Source organism: Protomyctophum parallelum (genome assembly GCF_964188405.1).
Source record: "Protomyctophum parallelum genome assembly, chromosome: 14".
Lineage (NCBI taxonomy): Eukaryota > Metazoa > Chordata > Actinopteri > Myctophiformes > Myctophidae > Protomyctophum > Protomyctophum parallelum.
Window position 1 is genome coordinate 34,003,179 of NC_139709.1, and position 23,064 is coordinate 34,026,242.

Below are 23,064 nucleotides of genomic sequence, written 5' to 3' on the forward strand. Positions count from 1 at the left end.
ACAGCGACCGGGTCATCACGACCAAACGTCGACCTAGTCCCAGCAGCAAAGACCCCCGGTCTCTGTGCGAGAGGCATTTCTTGGGGGTCTTCAGCAAAGTCCGTTTCTGCAGCGGCAAGAAGAGACCCGCCGTTCGCCGGCGACCAGGTCAGTAGCTAGTCTGTAGTATAGGGCTTTTCCCCCCCCTCCTTTTTCCTTTTTTTGTTTCTGTTTGAGTGCGTATGGAGTCTGGAGATACAACCCCCACCACACCATCCCCACCCCGCCCCTCTCTTTGGAGCCGAGGCATTACCGCAGTCCTAGGGCTCACACATACATCTGAACCGCTGGAGAGACTGTACTGTACTGTACTGTACTGTACTGTACTGTACTGTACTGTACTGTACTGTACTGTACTGTACTGTACTGTAGCCTACAATACAATTCCTCCGCGGTGTTCTGAAAGGCGATGCGAAAACATTCCACCTGTTCCATATACATAGCCTGCAGCCTCACACATCTGTCTCCATGTAATCTGGAGCAGCCTGAATGTCGCCCACACACAATATTATTGTGTCTGTTAGTGTGACATTACCCCTATAGTCTTATGATATTGCTGTGATCACAATATATTATTATTATTATTATTATTATTAGGCTACAACTCGGAACACCGGTTATGTCATCAACCAAATCCAAGATCGAGAGTGAGATATCCCCCCCCCCCAAACAAACATTCACATTTCAACTTATTATTATTATTCATATTCAATTATGGCTGCTTTTTAACTGCTAATTATACAGTAAAGCAGAATGGGGGGGTATATACTAGAAGAGATTAAGTTGCACCGCAGTGCACCAAGGAAGGCTCTTTTCTGAGATGAAATGTTTTAATGGTAAATGTTTATTGCAGAGCAGGGGGGCTTTACTGCAGTGAAGGAACGGGAGCTAGGAGCGTTAGCCTGGCTATGAACCGAGAGTATATCCGTTCCCCCCTTTTTCTCTTCTCTCCTGGTGCACAGTTAACAAGAGAGCGGTGCAAATCACACACCCCCCCTCCCATCCTCTCCTCATCCCCTCTCCAGATAGTTCTCTCTTTTGTCATTGTGATGAAAGACAGGCAGGTTCACTCATCACTGGCACTCATCCCCTATTAAAGACAGACATGCAGACAGTATAATGCACAAGAGAATACACTGACAGGCAGGGCTCAACATAATGACAGACAGACAAAAAAAACTGATTCCTTTAACAAAGACTTTTAAACCAGACAGTCTGGCAAACAGACAAGACAAGACACTAAACTAAAGCCTGATTTATGCTTGGTCGTACGACTAGTGCCCCCCCCCCCCCACTCCCCCAAAGAAAAGGTAACACAATGCATTGTGGGTTTTTGATCGTGTGTGTCTGTCTGAATATCAGTTATTTTCAGTAAGTTGCACCGTTGTACGACAAAGTCTAAGTCAGATTTATAAGCCGTAGAGGCTGCTATATAGACAGACATATTTGCATACAGACAGGTCAATCCCTTCCCTATAGCAAAACTGTTTCTGCCCGGCAGTCAGTCGGTCACACAATCTGTGTCCCCTGTTTAGAATAACTCACCGTTCCCCTTTTTACAAGAACATATCTATGATTTGCCATAAATACATTTGCATATAAATAGCAGATACAGTATGGAGAATTATGACTTATTCTGCCTGTTTAAAAGCTTGTTGTTTTTCCTTCTATCCACCTCCCCCCCATCCCCCCCGTCATAAGATGCCCCAACCTCGAAACCCTCGAAACCTCCACAGGTGTCTCGTAAGGGCGGCAGGCTAGGTCAGTAGTCAGCCTCCCCATCTGTGTGTGTGCTGTGTTTTTTCCCCCCTCTTCTCGTCTCTCTCTCTCTCTCTCTATACCCCATCGTGCGCCCCTGTTGACTCCCCTTCGCCAGTGTTGATTTTGGTTTTTAGTTTTATAGTCATATTATAGAGTCTCTTGAATAGTTTTCATTTTAGTTTCAGTCACATTTCCGACACCCCCCCCCCCCCCCCCGGAATGTGTTAGTGTTAGTCTAGTTTTAGTCGACTAAATATCATGCGATTTTAGTCGATAAATGTACAGTTGATTTAGTCGACTGAAATGTATTTTGGCGGGCCTTGATGATGATTTTTACACTTGCTGAAAATAGCCGATCTACAAGCTCACAACGTGTAGCGGCCACGACGCATTGTGAGCCTGTAGATCTTCGCCGGTGTAAAATGACTTATACTGGATCTCTTCTCCACTAGTCCCTTTGTCAATATATTTCGTCTTACCTTTAGTCATTATGGTTTAGTTTTCATTTAGTTTCCATTTAGTTTTCGCCAGTGAAAAAAGGTGGTCAATGAACATTCTTTCTCATAGTTTTAGTCGACAAAATCAACACTGTGATTTGCCAGGGAGGGGGTAGGCGGGGAGAGGAGGGAGGGAAGGAGGGATGGAATGGGGTCTACTCTGGGGGCTTCCAACATCTGTCTGACAGCCGATGAACCTCTCCCTGCTTGATGTCTTCCTTTGGTTTCATTTTGTCTCCTTATATATGTGTGGCTTTTTCGGTAAAAAAAAAAAGAAGATAGAAAATAATCATACCTGTTTCTACTTTAGCCGATGCTCTGTCTCCGTCGTCGTTTGTCGCTCTCTCCTCTCTTCCCTTTTTCTGTATTTGACTCTTCTTTTTGTTTCCGTTTCGTTGACCTCATTTCCGTTTGTTAATCAGCGTTGGGGTTGTCAGTTCTTTATTCTCTCTTCGCTCTTTGCGCTGTCTTATACCCGTAAGACGAGTGTCTGTCGATGCCGTCGACTGACAAAAACAACGGAATTCTCAAAACGGGAAAAGAGTTGGCATTTTTGTCGGCTGACGCCGTCGACAAATGCTCGCCTCGCGAGTGTAAAGCGGCTTTTATAAGTGTGATTTATTGTGTTTGTAATCCATTTTAATTGCTACCCTGTGTGTGGTTGAACTCCCTATATGTTGGTGTACATCGAAATGGTGTGTTTCTTCCCCCGTCTTGTCAAACATGTCGGCTGTTATCCGTAGAGGTGTTCATTAGCCATTTCATCATATACTGCCATCATTGCCGACATATCTCAATGTGTACTGTATATATATATGTTTCTTGTTGGTATATAAAGTAAAAGTTGTACACATTGTAATGGCTCATGTCTGTTGTCACACTTGTACAACACAGGAAGATGACACATTGGCACCAAGGGTAGGCATTTCCAATCTCAAAGACAGGTGGTATGGACTGGCATTGTAGGCCTATACTTTGCATAGTTTAGAGTCTGTGTGTGCACACATGTGTAGTGGCCATGCACAACCCATGCACGCACGCACGCACACACACACACACATACATTCACCCCGTGGCCCGTGCCAAGCGATTGGAACGGATGGGCTGTCAGCAATGGCTCAGCCCATATTGAGGCCTTTATTTATAGATGTGCAGTTATCACACATGATTTATTGAGGTGGGGCACTCCCCACACACACATACACACACACACACACACGCCTTCACACATGCACAAAACATGCACACTTTTCCAAGAACACACAAACACGTCGGTTCTCCCTCTCTCTTGCCCGTGATGAATGTCGGAGGGTCTGTCATCATGGATTGATGGTCTCCCCCCCCCCCCTCCCCCCTCCCTTGCAGGGGTATAGAGAGTGAGAGAGTGAGTTGTGGATTGATGCTCTGGATGATGTACGGCTGAGCAGACACGTGAACCCGTTCTGATGGGAGGAGGTCACTCCTCTCAGGCTAAAAGCCCCGATTCATACTTTCTTTCTCATACTTTCGGTCAGCCCGGCTGGTAGGTCTGCTGTTTTTGCCGTGCGACGTCGACGTCGTCGCCGCCGTCGCGCGACGGAGCATAGATGAGGCAATAAGCAGCTGGCGTGGGACGCCTTAATTGCTCTGCTCTCGAGACTATACCCAATCTGATCCGTCAGCGTCTCGACGACTGATCATCTTTAAGATGAAGCCTTAAAACGGAAAACGTTGGCTGTTTTCAACCTAAATCCCCTTTCTTCTGACGTGAGGAGATGAGAAAATATAGTGTGGCAAAAATATGACTTCAAAAGAACGAAATGTTTTTTTTATAAACCCCTCCCCCCGCTACCCCCTGCTGCAGCGGGTGAAAAAAGTATATACTGTATATATATTTTTTCTCCGTTTCACACTAAACCCAAGCGTTTAGGTTCTAAACACTTATTTGTAACACTTTTTTTGTCCGTGTTTAGATTACAGAAGAGCATGTTAAAATGCCATGATTCTGGTACTCCTTAAACCAGGCTATAGTCGCTTTGGTGAATTTCTGATCGGTGTTATTATGTCACGGACAACTACCATGAAATCCTGGCACTCTTTGATGTTTTGGACAACATCCTGCATAACTAAATTCAGGGCATGAATTGCGGTGCAGTGAATGTAGACAGTCAGAGACTAGTTCTGTCCGGCCTCGGCAGGTTCTGTGTTCTGTCGCTGGGTCGGCGGCAGGTTTCAACGGCAGGCTGGCATTGCTGTTGCCAGCCAGGGTGTTCTTGCTGGTGGTGGTGGTTTCATTGTGAACAAGTAGCCTAAGCAGAAATGCAGTACTGTATGCATACCTTACCTGGCAGGTGAAAACAATTAAGCCACCAGATTAGCATTTGAATGCCGGATCTGCATGTGTACAAGGGGACAGGCAACGCGGCCCCCTGTATATTCAGGTCTAATTCCTCATGGGGGCTGAGCCCCACCGCCCCCCACAGAGTCTACGTCACTGCGCAACATCGCGCCACCGGGTGCACATTCCATGTGATGATGAACTATTCATCTCCTAACATCAAGAACAAAGGGATTTACGTTGAAAAACTGTAGTTTTCCTTTACAAGGTCATGGCTAAAGCATGTAGATTTGATTTGAGCATTCCTCTTTACTCGGTTTTTTCGAGATTTGTAATATAGTGGTTGTGTGGAACTGAATATACTGGAACTGACTGCCATGAATCACCTCCAACCTTTGCTCTGAATCTGGAGGTGATTCAGGCCTGTTCTCACATCCTTGCCAACTTGAAAATTAAAATTAAGGTGAGGAAGGTATTTGGTATTTGCCCCCCCCCCCCCAACATACATTAACTCATCAAAACTAACGTTGTCAAAACTCCTCACACAATCAGTGAGACAGAAGTCTTATGTGGACCAAACTGTGAATCATTTTACATTGCTTTCACACAAAATGCATTCAATGACCACTTTCTTTCTTTTTTCATTCACAACCACACCCCATCACCTATAAAACATTGGCAGAATGTTGGCAAGTTTTGTGCATTTCTGCAGTGACCATATTGAAATATTATATAGACAATCTTTAGCAGAACATTTACAATACAATAAAATGAGTAATCGCACAGCTGTGTGCAATTTCAGCTGAAAGCCTATATACCCAGGTGTCCTATGTAGTCCCGTTACCATGCAGACAAACAGGGACAGCTTCGGAGTGATTTTGTTTGGAAACATGGAAGACAGGTTGGTGGGGAAAGAAGAGTGGCAGGAGAACATATGCTAGACAGAGGAGAGGAGGACGCAGTGATTCGGTTTTTTTAATGTAATGTTTTAATTATTAGTGCAGCTCTGCAAAGGGGGAAAACCATTGTATTGAAGTAAAAGCATATCTGATTAATTATGTCTTGAATATTTCATAGTTATTCAATACATATTAATGGAATCGAATACTGATTTAGACTACTGTATGTGAGGAATCGATCAACCTTCAAAGATAAATGATGTCCATCATTTATGTAATGCTCCCCTAGTGTTTTATTGTTAGTGAGTCTGAGGCCTCAATCACACCTAAAAAAAACACCCGTCTTGTGTCTTGTCCGTGTTTAATGGCCGTTTAATGGCCTTGGGGTTAACTCTAAAACCGTCTCAACCCTTTGGTGTGGTTTGGGCCATTGAATGATGACATATCTATGATGTGCGACATACATATTATTTAGACATTCAGCCTGATCCGCTGAGACATTCAATTCAAATAACGCTAAATATGTCTAAACATATCAACCGCAAAAAATGTAATGTGTGGAGGTATACTTCCCTGGCCTATACTGCATGGCAGTGAGTGTGCACGAGACATTTTGGCAACTGATCAGTCCTCCTGGCAGTTTTAGAGATTCGCTCCAGACAACCACACACACAAGTACACACACACACACACACACACACACACACACACACACACACACACACACACACACACACACACACACACACACACACACACACACACACACACCCTTTTCTATGGGGCCCTGCATCTCCTGCAGAGCCACAACGTGAAAAAGACAGCTGTATAGTCTCCAACTGTGCACTTGCATCATTTCCCCCAGTGAACGTTAACAAAGTAGTCTCGGCATTAAAGCAGTTTCACCTTCCCACTTTCTATCTCTTCAGCATGAGTTCTTCAACGCGACGTGATGCCGCCGCCCGCTCATTATCGCTGTCGTTTGTACCGACAAGCACCGCAGTGCCTTCTTTCTTGTATAAGATCACGTCCAAAGCACACTTCTGAGCTAATCGAAATCTCACTCTGGTCACTGTCCTGTCACCTAGAATAGAGAATCCTCCTTTATCTGAGAAAGATCATTGCAAGTACAAAACGGTTGCATTGTTCTTCACCAATTGCCTCATGCCAATTGCCACAGATAAATATAGTAAAATATAATGTCAATTGCTCCCCTTAATTCCTGTAACTTTTGCCTATGAGGTGTTCATTGCCCCCGGGCTAATGTGGTTGTCTCCGCCTGCTGCCCTAACTGCGTCAAGCCAAAAAACCCCAGCGGCGTCTTGGCCAGCTGCCAGATGTCAATGGGCCTATAGCTCAATGTTGTTCAGAGAACTTTGGGGCAGCTCTCTCTAGGTCAAAGCATCGCATGAATAACGGTTGGTGATAATATGTTGTTCATAACAGCCTCAGGTTTATCATACATGAATAAAACATTCACTACTAGGTAGGAAAGTTTTGAGAGAGCAAACAAAATAACGTATATCAATAGATATCACTTAAGGCCTACTGGGCTGGGCATTTAACTGAAAATATGTTGAAACTGATATTTGATTTAAATTAAATATCAAATATTCTTCTTAAATATCAACGAATAGACAGCAAAAATAATCTAATCGATTATTTATTAACTATGTAATCAACAATGCTTCGCGATGCACTGTAAGCTTATACTGAAGGTCTGCGAATTTATTCTGAATCTTTCATTCATCGCAATCGAGGCAAAAGTTTGAAATAATCGTCGATTTGAATTCTGAACTTGAAGTCATGTGGGGTTGGTGTCATGCCAAATCCTCCATAAACATTAGTAGCATGCGAAAACATGATTATATTTGTTAGAAGGGTTTGATAATCAATGATAAACATTTGGCCTTTATTTTGCCATGTGAGAGGAGAGTGATAAAAGGAGAGATTGGCTGGCGATAACCACAGTTGCTGCACTGATAAAATTACATTTTCACTTCCATTCGTTCGTCGCTGCCCTCGGTATAACCAACCTCGGCAACGACGAAGGCCGATAATTCTATACCATGGTGGTTCTCAAACTTTTTTTTATTATGTCAAGGACCTCCATAACTCAGAGGGGTTAATTGTACGAATGCGTCTGCACGTGCATTGGTAATAAAATAATAACATGACATTTAGCTCAAGAGAGGAGACGTTCAAAGGAAAGAGATGAATAAGGATGTGCTAAATAAACTCTTGTTTTTTTTTCAGAAGTAGATACAGGTTGGACGTTTTGGCACAAAGCATAACAGTATTCTCATTGATTTGCTGTCATGTCACAAAGGCCACACCGTCCTCTGTAATCCGACAGTGGGCTGACCGGTGGGGGGGGGGGGGGGGGGGGTCAACAAACACTCAGATAAACACCCCACAGTGCCACACGTCTCTCTGCAGTCATACTTTGTGTCATGATCACAAGGATTCTGTATCTTACATATTCTTGGTGGGGCTGCGGCTTGGCCGATGGTGTGTGTTTGTGTGTGTTTGTGTGTGTGTGCGTGCGCGCTCGTGTGTTTGCGTGTGCGCGTTTCTGTGTGTGCGCGCGTTTGTGTGTGTGTGTGTGTGGCACTTCAGAGCCGCAGCTGAAAGGCATCGTGACACGACTGTTCAGCGAGCAGGGATTCTACCTGCAAATGCAGGAAGATGGAACCGTCGACGGCACCAAGGACGAGAACAGCGACAACAGTGAGTCTATGGAAAAAATACAATTCCCAGCATGCAGCATTTTAACCCATTAAGACCAGAGGAACCGCGCCCGTGTCTCCTTTATAGCATTGAACCACTTTAACCTGCATTATTTTTTTTTACTTTAGCTGTTGTTTTTTTTGTTTTTTTTGTGAAAATGTGGCGCAAATCTTTGAATATATATTCTTTCACGTGGAATGTTTTTTTTTTAAACTCATATCTTTGCTTCTGGTGGGGTCCCCTGGAACAACATATTTTCAGATGGGGGTCGGCGGCCGATTACATATAACCTTGGGGCTCCGTGACTTGAAATAGTTTGAGAACCACTGACACAGAAACATAGTTTTTTTTTTCTTTTTTTTTTTAGAAAACTCTCATGATTTAGAAGACATTTGTAGAATCTGGTGCCAGGTTAAATGGGTTAAACATTTTATGAGTTATCTGGTTATATGTAATACATTGCCATGCTGTTTTACCATTTATAACTCATGAGGGTTGGGGGAATCATTTGAATATAGCCTACATCTATGTTCTTGGGTAGTGGGTATAGGGAATAGGGATGCACGATTAATCGGAATAGGCCATATCGGCCATAAAAATGCCATATCGGAACGGTCTCAAAATAATACAGATTATTTATTTCTAATTATTTTTTTAATTATTTAATTTCACCAGCTATTTTTTTTAAAGAAATTCTACATTTAATTGGTGTACTCATCTCATTCAGTAGTCATTCAGTTGTGAAAACAGACACTTGGAAAAGAGTGTATGCTATCTATTGATTGCTTGATTGAATACTTTATTAACAGGCTTTGGGCCAAGCCCCTAGGGCCCTATAGGCTTGTTTCCATTGTGGTCCTCTGTATAATATCGGAATCGTTCAGAATCGGTATCGGCAGATATGACCCTGCAAATAATCGGAGATCGGTCATATCAGTCATAATTTCATAATCGAGCACCCCTAGTATTGGGTATTGGGTTCTTGGGTACCGTATAATTCTTAACACCCCGGATTAAACTGCTTCCCGTACTCTATTATCTGGTCTAAAAATTATATTTTATAATAGAAGTTTTGTGTTGAATTGCACTGTATTGTACACGTGTTCAATTTCTTTTTAAAGGAACACCATATCTTTCAACCATATCTTAATATAATTGGTCCTCTCTGATGCTCATTATATGATTGCACCATTTCTGTCTCACTTTTCATCGACCAGATTAAGGTTGATGAGGGGTGCGTTAAAACGACCGGATTAAGGTTGATGAGGGGTGCGTTAAAACGACCGGATTAAGGTTGATGAGGGGTGCGTTAAAACGACCGGATTAAGGTTGATGAGGGGTGCGTTAAAACGACCGGATTAAGGTTGATGAGGGGTGCGTTAAAACGACCGGATTAAGGTTGATGAGGGGTGCGTTAAAACGACCGGATTAAGGTTGATGAGGGGTGCGTTAAAACGACCGGATTAAGGTTGATGAGGGGTGCGTTAAAACGACCGGATTAAGCTTGGTGAGGGGTGCGTTAAAACGACCGGATTAAGGTTGGTGAGGGGTGCGTTAAAACGACCGGATTAAGGTTGGTGAGGGGTGCGTTAAAACGACCGGATTAAGGTTGGTGAGGGGTGCGTTAAAACGACCGGATTAAGGTTGGTGAGGGGTGCGTTAAAACGACCGGATTAAGGTTGGTGAGGGGTGCGTTAAAACGACCGGATTAAGTTTGGTGAGGGGTGCGTTAAAACGACCAGATTAATGTTGGTGAGGGGTGCGTTAAAAGACCGGATTAAGGTTGGTGAGGGGTGCGTTAAAACGACCGGATTAAGGTTGGTGAGGGGTGCGTTAAAACGACCGGATTAAGGTTGGTGAGGGGTGCGTTAAAACGACTGGATTAAGATTGGTGAGGGGTGCGTTAAAACGACCGGATTAAGGTTGGTGAGGGGTGCGTTAAAACGACCGGATTAAGGTTGGTGAGGGGTGCGTTAAAACGACCGGATTAAGGTTGGTGAGGGGTGCAAAATATTCCTTTTAAGTGATGCTGAATGCCCTCTCGGCATCAAAATAAGCAAGATCAAGATAGCGTGGTAATAAATGTGCCAAAAACATTTGTATAAATGATTCCCCAACTCGTATTGCTATTGAAAGTGAAACTAAATTAGGACTTGGAGCCAGATATTCATATTCTATTGAATTAACTGTGCCAAATGTGTGTTCTGTGGCAGTGTTGATTTCGTCGACTAAAACTAAGACGAAGAATGTTCGTCGACTACCTTTTTTCACTGACGAAAACTAAATGGAAACTAAATGAAAACTAAGCTACGATGACTAAAACCAAGACTAAATATGCTGACAATTTCGTCAACAAATAAAATCTAGACTAAGGGACTAGTGGACAAGAGATCCAGTATCAGTCATTTTACACTTGGTTGCATGCTGAAAATAGCAGATCTACAAGTTCACAACACGCCGCAGTGCGACGCGTTGTGAAATTAGGCCTTTTGACGGCATCAAGGTCCGCCAAAATAAATTTTAGTTTACTAATCAACTGTATATTTAGTACACTAAAATCTCACTGCATTTAGTCGTCTAAAACTTGACTAAAACCAAAACATTCCGGGTGACTAAAATGTGACTAAAACTAAATAAAAAAAAACATTCAAGAGACTATGAACTAAAACTAAAATCAAAATTAGCTGTCACAAACAACACTGTTCTGTGGCCTATACACGGTTAGACCATTTCTTGTGTGTACAAGCTGTTGTTGTATATTAAGTGCCACATCGTTTTGATGGATTCATCATGCCTCTCTAGAATGTGTGATTAGTATTTCCCTGCCGGAAACTCACTGCCTGAAACAACCGCAGTCCTATTATATATATACAGCATCACTCTTAGCCAGAGTCATAATATAACAGTCCTATACAGCATCACTCTTAGTCAGAGTCATAATATAACAGTCCTATACACTGACACGGAGCAAGACAGGAACGCCCAAAAACGTCACATCCGTTTTTTTACCCTGGGCAGAATTTTCTATAGCTGCCAATGCAACTTTTTCCAATCCTTAATCACATACATCTGTCCACGGGCAACAGATCTTTCAACGTATGGCATTGCAAATACGTTTGATAATCGCTACTCTGCGCAATATTGTTTTGGAAATGCCGCAAATTGCATTGCAGTGAACGAGAGCTGGGGGTGGTGACTCCGCCCTGAATACGCGTTGTCGTGTCAGTGTATACAGCATCGCTCCTAGCCAGAGTCATAATATAACAGTCCTATACAGCATCGCTCCTAGCCAGAGTCATAATATAACAGTCCTATACAGCATCGCTCCTAGCCAGAGTCATAATATAACAGTCCTATACAGCATCGCTCCTAGCCAGAGTCATAATATAACAGTCCTATACAGCATCGCTCCTAGCCAGAGTCATAATATTTCACCACTATCAACAGCCGGGGCAATGGATTATGCCATTCAGGGCGGGAACCCCCTTTTGGTGTTTGTAAGCATTATGTTATACTTTAGCTATTGAAAAGTAGCAGATTAACAAGCTCAGTAGTTGTAAAATTGTGAAAATGTGGCGCACATCTTTGAATCTATATTCTTTCAGAGCGTATGATTTTCTGGGGGGGGGGGTCCCTGGAACAACATATTTTCAGATGGGGGTCGGCGGCCAAATACCTATATATTCTTGGGGGTGAATTATTGAGAACAACTGACATAGAAACATGAGGTTTTTCAGAAAACGGTCAGGATTTTAGAAGGGGTTCGTAGAATCGTCCTCAGGTCTAAATGGATTAATAGCCTCCAGGGTGACCCCCCCCCCCCAGCTATATAGCATATACACATATATAAGTGGGGGTCTCATAATTAAAGTTCATTCCGATCCATAACCTTTTTTAAAGTAAAATGTTATTTTAACGTATCTGTATCGCAATAGTACTATTGCGATACAGATACGTTAAAATAACATTAAAATAACATAAAAACAACGTTAAAATAACACACATAGGCTACTGTACAGTAGCCTATACTGTAGGTTATTTCAATATAACTAACATCTGGAAAGGAAAGCCTGGAAAGGAGCCAGCTTCGGTGGTTCGAGCATCTGGTTAGGAGGCCTCTCGGGCGTCACCCTAGGGAGGTCCTCGACGCACGTCCCACTGGGAGGAGACCCCGGGGCAGACCGAGGCGCAGTTGGAGGAAACACATCGACTCGCTGGCCTTGGAACGTCTCGGGATCCCCCCCAGGAGGAAGTCACTAATGTTGCTCTGGAGAGGGAAGTCTGGAGACTGGTGGAGCTGTTGCCCCGCGACCCGACTACGGATAAGCGGTTGAAGATGGATAAATGGATGGATCTGTGGTTGTTGTAGTAGTTGGTCTCCCTGCTCTTCTATTGAGACATTTAGATGATATGGTGGTCGGGTATAGGAGTAGGACTAGTACTGGTTGTTGGCATTTCTTTTTGCATATAACCTAAATGGATTCTCCCATTCTGGGCGGGAGGAACCCCTTTTGGTGTTTTAATTTAAAGCATTAAGTTATGCTTTAGTTACTGGAAAAATAGCAGAACTACAAGCTCATAGCGCGGCACTAAGTATCGGTATCCAGGGGCGGCCTTAAGGATCGGGAGGCCCCGTTCATGACGTCATCATTTTAATAATGAATAATTGTTTTTTGGGGGAGGCCCCTGGAGGCTCGAGGCCTGTTTCAATTGAAACGATTGAAACATATATAAGGCCACTTATATATGCCACTGTCAGTATCGGCCTTATTTGTCATATCGGGTCATATCGGTATCTGCAATTATGCCACTATAACCACCGATCTGACACAAGGGTAAGGGGTTGACACTATGGCAGGTAAATAAAATGTTGGGGCATGTGGAGTTTGCCTTGGAGTTGCCCAAACTGCAAGTGCACATTTGAGTGAGGAGTCTGCTATAAACACAACACGAGATATAATAGCTAGATATAAACACAACAAGAGATCACAACACTGGTATAGTTATTCGGTATGGCTATCAGCTAACACAGAAATTGTGTTACCGGGATCAGATCGGGAAATCCCTAATTACACCTTTAACAAAGTACTGCATCTACATATTTAGGGAGTGAAGGTGTTCAAGAGACAGACATATCAGTTGACAAGAGAATTTGAGGAGGGAATGATGATGGTGGTGAGGTAAAGGAGTAGAGACTTGTGAAGCCAAGTTGTCAGAAAGTTTTTTTTTAATTATTACTAAAGTTGTTTCATTATCATTCTTCTTATTGTTTTTGGTAAATTTTGCAATGCCCTGAAGAAATACTGCTAATGAGTGCTTTGTTCCACCCGGGGTTCCCTTGCTTCGGGGTATAATTCGTGTTAAGCAGTCCTGCTGCTAGTCCAGTGAGGGAAGGAGGAGTTCAGTGAATAATTCAGCTGAAGACAAACTAAAAATATCTCCTTCTCCATTTGGTCCTGATGAATAATTCCCTGCATGAGATGCCTCGACTTGAGAGGCTAGAGACCTCCCAGGAGAAAAGACAGAGGAAAAGGGAGCAGAGAGATGCAGCTAGAGAGAGAGGAAAGAGACATTTGTTAAGAACGGTGCGAAAATTAAAGAGGAAAAGAGAGAGGGGGAAAAAACAAACTGTGACGCTCTCTTAACGCAACAAGGAAAAAAGAGGGGGAGGGAGGGAAAAGTGATAAAAGAGACGGAGAGAGAGTGGATGGACATGGAAAGGAGAAAGCTTGGTATTCAGGGCCTATAGCGGCACTCGCTTATCGATCGCCTTGATGGATTATTAGAATAATAGATTACTCCCATCCTTGAACCATGCGACCCTTTGACCCGAGGCATACACACAGCGGTGACAGCTGGAATAATTAATTTGCCTGGAGTTGGCTCAGTTGGAACCGTTGGGATCAAGAGGTTGAACACTGCAGGTGTGATGATCCTTCTAGTACTAAAACCAGACCAAACTCAAAAATAAATTAATAAAATCCATTTAATTTTGTATAATGTAGTCTCTCTGAATGCCTCTGTGGTGTTGTTGACAAACATTAACTCCAAGGGTGAGGATGCTCGTTGTGATCTGATTATTATTGAACAATTAAATTAGCTGACATTAAATAAGATCTACTGTATCTATTTGATGTGATACAGACTCTGAGAATGTATTTGATTAAGTAGATGCACAGTGAAAATATAAGTGATGGAGGAGACTATATTAGAATGGAATATAGAGTATATGGAATCGTGGTGGCTTCCGACCACTTACAGTTACAGGTATGTAAGTAAACTTAGCTTGCCGAGCCATGAGGTCCATAGGGCAGGAGCATATCTCCTGTTTCTGTAGTGTGATAGGCAGCTTGATGTACAAGTACACCCCCTGGACATGACGCTAGTACTGTATGTCGCAGGTATGTGGCCGGGTTTTATTGCCACGTGTGATTGACTGGCGGGGATTGTGCTTAATTAAAGACAGGTGGCCTGATATATACCATTAGATTAATGAACATCCATGTTAGGCTTTGAGTCAGCAGTCATTATTTTTTTTAAAGTCATCAGTTTGGTCGCCTGCAGAAATTGGTCTGCACAAATTGAATCTCATGAAAGATATCTGATTACGAGGCACCATAATGTCCAACACTGGCTTTTTCATGCCTCATGTGTGGCTCGGTGTCCCTACGTGTAATGGAGCATATTAACAAAGGTGCACTCAGCTGCAATTTTCCATTAGCTAAACGCCAAATCAGTGATATCAAGAACCTTCTCATGTAAAAGCTGAGGCATGAGGTAGGGAGAGTTTTAAACCTGTTCAGTATGTGCACAATATCGCACACACACACACACACACACACACACACACACACACACACACACACACACACACACACACACACACACACACACACAGTGTCTGTGGATTCATTTGGCGTTGGTATTTGCAGCTCAGCACAGCATTTCTCCTAACCCTTTCCGGCTGGGTTATTTTTTCCTGTCGGCTGTGGCTGTGTTGCTCAGCATCAAATCTCGATTTAGCGTTAGCCGATTACGGCTCCTCCTTTTCGTTTTTTCCAGAAATGCAGCTTCTCTGGGTGGCTTATAGAGCCATGCTTTTATGGCACTTTGATGAATGAAAGATCCCTGGAAATCCTTAAACTACTTAGTCCTTCCATGCAGTGTTGATTTCATCGACTAAAACGATGGCGAAAAATGTTCGTCGACTACCTTTTTTCACTGACGAAAACTAGAAATTTCGTTGTATGCTCAGTGTATGCTTTGTGTGCAATGACAAATAAACATAGGAACTAAATGAACTAAGCTATGGTGAGAGAGGGGGGGGGGTAGAGAGGGGAGTTACACCACTCAGTTCACACAGGTGTGATTTTTTTAATATATATTTTAGTCATGACGCCATGTTCATGACCAAAAACCTGTCATGAAAATGGATGGAGCATATATAAATGAAGCAGGAAGCCATGCAGTATAGGGTCCTTCGATCGTGTCGCCCGCACCACCAGTGGCCCGGGCCAACATGGCGGGGCCCAGAATCATACCATCAGCGGGCCCAACAAAGCAGAAGGCAGGGCAAGCGCGTCAATTTGTATTGAGTGGAATTGAATCTCGCTGCATGCATGGGCTGACGGAACCACATTGGCACGTCTCCACTTAATCCCCGCCGGGCCTTATCTGATTTCCCATTGCCACTTAACCCATTCTGGGCGGGAACCCCTTTTGGTGTTCTAAGGATTATGTTATACTTCAGCTATTGAAAAATAGCAGATCTACAAGCTCATAGAAGCTCATACAAGCTTGTAGGTCTGCTCTTTTTTGAAAAGTCTTGAAAATGTGGTGAGAATATATTCTTTCAAAGCAAACGTTTTAAGTCAAATCTTTGCTTCTGGTGGTCCCTGGAACAACATATTTTCAGATGGGGGTCGGCGGCCAATTACATACTTGACATGAAAATGCTTGAGAACCACTGACATTTTCAGAAAACTGTCATGATTTAGTAGACAATTTGTAGAATCGGTCTCGGTCGAAATGGGTTAACAATCATTCCAACAACACAGGCAGCCCTGGTTCAGACACCATATGGGGCACCAGTGTACCCTCTAGCGCTGATTGCAATCCACCCACCCAGAGAGCAGGTGGCGTTTAAGGAAGTTACTGTTGAAGCCTTGGGATCCTCTGTTGGCTGATGATGCTCTGCCATAACATTAACACTCTCTACACTCTGCCAGCACTGTTTCCCACTGGGTCGGTATACCCTTTGTGTGGGCCTGTGTGGTTTCCTGTATACATTTTGTTTTGAATTATTATTATTATTATTATCATTATCATTATCATTATTTATGTATTTTTAATTATTTTAATTGTTATTTCAAACACATTTTCCAAAAAACATTCCCCCCAATCTTTTTTCATTTCATTTCATGGAGAAATCAAAGCAAAATCAAGATGAGTGCCGTGATTTTTGTATTTTTGTCCAGTTTTGTATGGGCTTATAATTAGACCCCTTGGTGTGGTTGTTATGTGCAATGATGTCTTCCCTTTGTATTTAGCGTTTCTTCCTGGAGGCTGAAACCTTGACAGTCAAACGTGATATAGTGACATCACAATATCATCCCCTCCTCTAACCCCTCCCCCTTTATCATACAACAACAGATGTGGGTGGGGCTTCAGTTCAGATCACCACCCATCACCACCCTCCAGGCAAATAAGGCATACTTAATGAACTGGTGGGCGTGCCCACATAAACACAACATTTTAACAAATACTGTACACTTTTTTGAAAAAGAGTCTGACTCCTTATATAATAATAATAATAATAATACCTGATGATCATGTTTTAGGGTGGGAAAAAATCACAACACTACATCTTTAAGAAGTATAGGGAAATTAGTTGATCTACAAGCTCACACAACGATGTAGATCCTTGTGTGATATAGCATGTAGATCTGCTATTTTCACTTTTGGGACTAAAACGTTTGGGAACCACTGTTATACAGCAGTGGTTCCCAAAGTGGGGTCCGAGGACCCCCAGGGGTCCTTGAGGGAGTTCCAGGGGGTCCCCAGTTAAATGATAGTTAGGAACCAAATGGACCCTTCATCATCAGCATCCTTTGAGTGCCCTCGAGATCTGCGTCCTGTGTCCCTATACTCAGAACATCTGGAAATGTGAGAGGTCTTCTTCCTCTTGATTGGTAGGGTAGTCTCCACAGAAGAATATCCGAAATGACCTGGTCTTTTGCTCTGTGGCAGTGTCCAGCAAAGCGGAGTCTTCTTTCTGCCATGCACAACAACTGAGATGGGAGGGATGATGCCTCGATAAATCTGAGCTTTAGTGGGAACCATGAGAGGTTCTGGACACGCATGAGGAGTCTTGTGTATATGTTCCGTCAAGACGATCCCGAAACTCCTTATTCATTGTCCATGTTTCGGCACCATAAAGAAGGATACTTTCCACAGTAGCTCTTGAGATGTCTGACTGCCTTATGGGTCTGTAACTCTGAGAGTGTAAAATGGACCCCAACGGGTCCAGTTGGTTCCATTTGTACACTCTCAGAGTTAAATTAACACTGATTTTACAATATAAATTGGGGGTCCCAGAGATAGAACTGTCATTAGATGGGGGTCCGTAGACTAATATGTGTGTGTCAACCTGGGCGTCCTTGAAATTAAACAGGTTGAGAATCACTGCTAGAGCCGTACTAATCTTCTCTTATGGGGGTCCCTTGCATATATTTTCAAATGAGGGTCCGCGGGCTGATGAGTGTCAATTTAGGGGTCCTTGACATGAACACGTACATGTGGTACTTCATCGTACAGCATTGTCCCGTGCACTGTAGATTTTGACAGCAAATTTAGATTTTTGTTTTAGTCATGTCTTTTGTATAAAAGTTATTTAGTGTAAAATATATTTCCGCGGGCCTTGATGCTGTCGTAAGATTTCACACTTGCTGAAAATAGCCGATCTACAATCTTGCAGATCTGCTATTTTCAGCATGCAACCAAGCGTAAAATGACTTGTGTCTATTAAGGCCTATTCATAGTCTGGTTTTCCGGTGGTGAGGTGACCACCACTCCGGTGGTGAGGTGACCACCGGAGCTGAAATAACGCTGAGCGGTGGTTAGTAAAAACAGAGAGAAGGGCTGGAGCGGTGGCGGTGGTTTGCTCTTCACCGCGGCTCGTGACGTTATGTTGTATTTCGGCCATCCACCGAAAATCCAGACTATGTATGAATGAGCCTTTCCTTATACTGGATCTCTTGTCCACTAGTCCCTTCCTAACATTTTAGTCTAGTTTTGATTTGTTGATGAAATTGTCAATATATTTACTTCTAGTTTTGGTCGTCATAGCTTAGTTTTCATTTAGTTTCCATTTAGTTTCCATTTAGCTTTCGTCAGTGGAAAAAAAGGTAGTCGACGGAACAAAACAAAATCAATACTGGTCCCGTATCGAAAGTAGTGTATCTACAGGCTCACACAATGCTACGGCCTGCAATAGAACCAAACTAAAGCTTAGCTAAGCGAGGGGAGGCCAGTGAGTGCATATACGGTTTTGATGAAAATAGTGGAAAATCACTGCTAGAGCTGTAAAAATCTTCTCTTATGAGGGTCCCTGGCCTATCTTTTCTAATGGGGGGTCCGCAGGCTAATGAGTGTCACTTTGATGGTACCTGACATGAAATAGTTTGGGAACCACTGATTTAATTGACACGTGTTAATTGTTATAGGAAACAGCTGTTTTGTGGGCACACAGTTCCAGTCGTGAGATTTTATTTAGCTTTATGCTAATCCAGTACTTCCCAAAGTACTACTCCCTTTCAGGGGTACCTGAGGGAGTTCCAGGGGGTCCCCAGCTAAATGATAGTTTCGAACCAAATGGACCCTTATGGGTCTGTAACTCTGAGAGTGTACAAATGGAACATTAGGGTCCATTTGGTTCCATTTGTACACTCTCAGAGTCAAATTAACATTGATTTCACAATATAAATTGGGGGTCCGTAGACTGTCAACCTGGGCGTCCTTGAAATTAAACGGGTAAACATCCGTAAACATCTTCTCTTATGGGGGTCCCTGGCATATCTTTTCAAATGGGGGTCCGTGGGCTAATTAGTGTCAATTTAGGGGTCCTTGACATGAAAAAGTTTGGGAACCAGTGGGCTAATCCATGTGTTCTGTCTCTCTCTCTCTCCGTGTGCAGCTCTGTTTAATCTTATCCCCGTTGGTCTGAGAGTGGTGGCCATCCAAGGAGTGAGGAGTGCCACCTATATCGGCATGAACGGAGAGGGCAATCTCTACAGCTCAGTAAGATATATACACTTTCTTCAATCAGCTGTGTGTGTGTGTGTGTGTGTGTGTGTGTGTGTGTGTGTGTGTGTGTGTGCGCTAGGGCATTCACTTCTAGTAATCTTTGTTTAACTACCTATTATGTAAAAAAAAAAACTTTTTTTTAAATGTATTTATTTTTGGAAATAAATATTTGTACATTTAAAAACTGTGTACATTGGTGAATATAACTATAATCTATCTGATCTTGAGACCTACAAAATAAAATAAAAAATATTTTTTTTCTTTTCAACTAGTACAACAATGTCGACTAGTGGATTGACTAGTTGCTTAATGCCCTAGTGCTTAATGCCCTAGTGCGTGCGTGCGTGCATGCGTGATGTTAGTATTATATATGTGAGGGCCACGACGATGGTAACAACACCAGCCAAATTAAGGAAGAAAAGCATCATTTTGATTTCCCCCCAAAAAATAGTTTCAGGTTGAAATATTTGTTCTGAATGCCCCCACAAAGATAGTAATAAGACAAAATGTGAGTGTCATCGTAACTGTTTGCACGATTAGGTGTGCCTTTTCCAGTAATACTTTCCGTGCCTCGTGTGCGTACGTGTGCTTGCGTGCACGTGCGTTTGAGTGTGTTTGAGAGAGAGAGAGACAGAGAGAAAGAGAGAGAGAGAGAGAGAGAGAGAGAGAGAACTTGTAGGGTTCAATTTTAACGCCCTCATTAACACATTTCGTTGTTCTTGTTGTTTCTTTTAATAATATCCCACTTCAAAGAGTCGACATGGCTCCTCGAAAGCCTTTAATCCCTGCTCTATTCAAGAGCTCTTCAGATGTTCTTTTCCGTTATTTTGTGTCTTAGTTATTATTCCTGGGTTTTTGGAGCAGTGCAGAAGGCTTCTTTGTATCTCGTTTATTTAAACCATTTTGGGTGGGAACCCCTTTTGGTGTTTAAATCATTATGTTATACTTTAGCTATTGAAAAATAGCAGACCTACAAGACGTCAGGCCTAAATGGGTTAACGCACAGTGTAACAGTAATTCTGCTCTTTCTCTCAAATCTTTCTTTCACAGCGAACGTTATTAACTCAAATCTTTGCTTCTGGGGAGGTCCCTGGAACAAGATGGGGGTTTCAGATGGGGGTCGGTGGCCAATTACATTTAATTTTTTGGGGTCCTTAAGGAAATAGTTTGAGCACCACTGATATAGAAACATAGGGTTTGATTTAGAAGACATTTTGTAGAATCTGGTCTCAGTCCTAAATTTTTTCTTAAAGGTTTTGTGACATTAATTTGTCTTTCTTTTAGGTTTTATTACCTTAATTTCACCCACACCACCTGCACTTTGAACATTCAGTGAATGTTCTGTGCCTCAACAGTGACATCTGCTGGCAAGTCATATATGGGATTTGTGGACTCTTACCTCACAATCCACAGGAAAATCAGAGCACTTGTTTGAGCCAGAAAACCCCAGACCACAGAAAATCTACTGAATGTTTAAAGTTCAGGGTTTTTTGGGTGCAATTGAGCTCAGAAAACCTAAATAAAATAATAAAAACTAGATAAAGTGCCAATCGGCACAGGTCTCCACCAGGATTCTTCCTCAGCCTAGTGGGAATATGCGTGCACAGTTTCATCGCAATCGGACGCTGCGTTGAGGAGTTGTGGCCATTTGCTACTCCTGAAAACTGTAGGAGCCAATCGTGGCCAATCAGGATGGAATATGAGAAATCAAACAAACCTGTCTTGATCACATGACTATGGAGATCATGTGTACCGATTTGCGTGAAATTTGGATAAAATCTGAAGGAGTAATAATAGAAAATGTGTTTTACATATGTCGGCCTCCTGGTGGCGCTATAAAGAGCAGATGTGAAAAATTCCAGACAAAGGTTTTTCCTTGGCCTCTAGGGAGTTGGCATACAAAGTTATCCACAGATCCCAGTCAGAGGTAAAAACACTTTTCGGCCAGTTATAGCGCCACCTTGAGGCTGAGTTGAAATTGTTCATGTGGCATTTCGTCCTCGGCCTAGTGGGAATGTGGGTGCACAATTTCACGGAAATCACGCAATGTGTTCATGATTTGCAGCATTTTGTTTGAAACTGAGCACTCCTGTGAATTTTGGAAGCCAATCTTAACCAATCAGGATGGAGTCTGAGAAATCTGAAAGACCGGTTTGGTTGAATGGCTCTAGAGAGACTGTGTACCAATTTGCGTGATGTTTGGACACAATCTGTAGGTGTACTGTGCAAAAACTTGTTTTGCACAAAGCGGCCTCCTGGTGGCGCTATAACAGGCCGTTCTGGAAAGTTTGGGGCAGAGGTTCATGGTTGGCATCCAGGGAGTGTGTGTGCAAAATTTGGCATCGACCGGGTTAACGGTGGCCGAGATTAGCTGCTCACGGACGGACGGACGGACACACGGACGGACGGACACACGGACGGACGGACACACGGACGGACGGAGTGCAAAACATACTCTCCCCCATGCCTTCGGCTGGTGGAGACAATTACAAAAACTTTTTTTTATGTCACAATCCCTTTTAAAGATTAGCACCACGAACGCCAGGACCATTAAATCAGAGCGCCCAGCGATTTACAGCAACGGAGCACATTTAGCGACGCACCAGGCGCTATCCCGGATGTGGCTGAAGTAGCTTGATGTCGCCAAAACACTCCCGAGGCGATCGACAACAACGGGAGGTATAATTAATTCTAACGCGAGTAGCGACAGTACCACGATGGGCCGTCAAAAACATAATCTTTGCTTAGAATTGGACGGAATGATTTTAGATGCAGAGTTATTCACGTTTTAAGATTTTCGGTCTCATCCGCTAAAATGGGGGTGGGGGGGGGGGGGTGGACATTTTGGATGACGTCCCAACCGGATATGACATCAAATATTGCGCAACAGATGCTCCCGAGAGCGATTGGGATCGGTTTTGATATCAATAATCCGTCCTGAGCGCTGTCTCGCGCTGTCTCCTGAGCGCTGCTCTCATTTGAGGGAGGTTTTATATTTTGCTTTTTGTGAAACAGAGATAAGGATTCATGTCATGGATATCATAGAGATCAATGCAGACAGTGTTAACATAACGCTGAAAGTGTAAAATAAAAATGGACTGCAGATTGTGTAACTGCTGCCACAGATAATGAACACATGCCTCTGGTAAAGATGGAGCACTTTTGTAGGAATGTGGTGAGAGAGAGAGAGAGAGAGAGAGAGAGAGAGAGAGAGAGAGAGAGAGAGAGAGAGAGAGAGAGAGAGAGAGAGAGAGAGAGAGAGAGAGAGAGAGAGAGAGAGAGAGAGAGAGAGAGAGAGAGAGAGAGAGAGAGAGAGAGGTAGGGATGTATCTCCCTGGCTGACTGATTATGTAACTTCATATTCAGGATTCCTAATCCAGTTAACAGCATGTGTTACAGTGGAAACAAGCTGGGGGGATGGGACTACTACATTTCCCAGAATGCTGTCTGATCATCACCGGTCAGTCATGACTGACTGACTGACTGGCCCTGGAGGTCTCAACCCCTGAAAGCATCT

The 23,064-nt window shown here is 43.1% G+C and overlaps 1 protein-coding gene across 2 annotated transcripts in view; it reads left to right on the plus strand.

Annotated features, from left to right (window-relative positions):
- fgf12a (fibroblast growth factor 12a) overlaps positions 1-23,064 on the plus strand; it is a gene marked incomplete at its 5' end in the record, with an annotated part of 45,292 nt that overhangs the window by 55 nt on the left and 22,173 nt on the right. The window contains 4 exons of one of the 2 annotated variants that reach the window (XM_083781092.1): positions 1-147; positions 1,741-1,800; positions 8,133-8,243; positions 19,438-19,541. The exon at positions 1-147 is cut by the window's left edge and continues 55 nt beyond it. In XM_083781092.1, the coding sequence (XP_083637218.1) occupies positions 1-147; positions 1,741-1,800; positions 8,133-8,243; positions 19,438-19,541 (422 nt within the window). The remainder of the gene's footprint in view (positions 148-1,740; positions 1,801-8,132; positions 8,244-19,437; positions 19,542-23,064) is intronic. The other variant, XM_083781093.1, reaches the window with a different exon arrangement.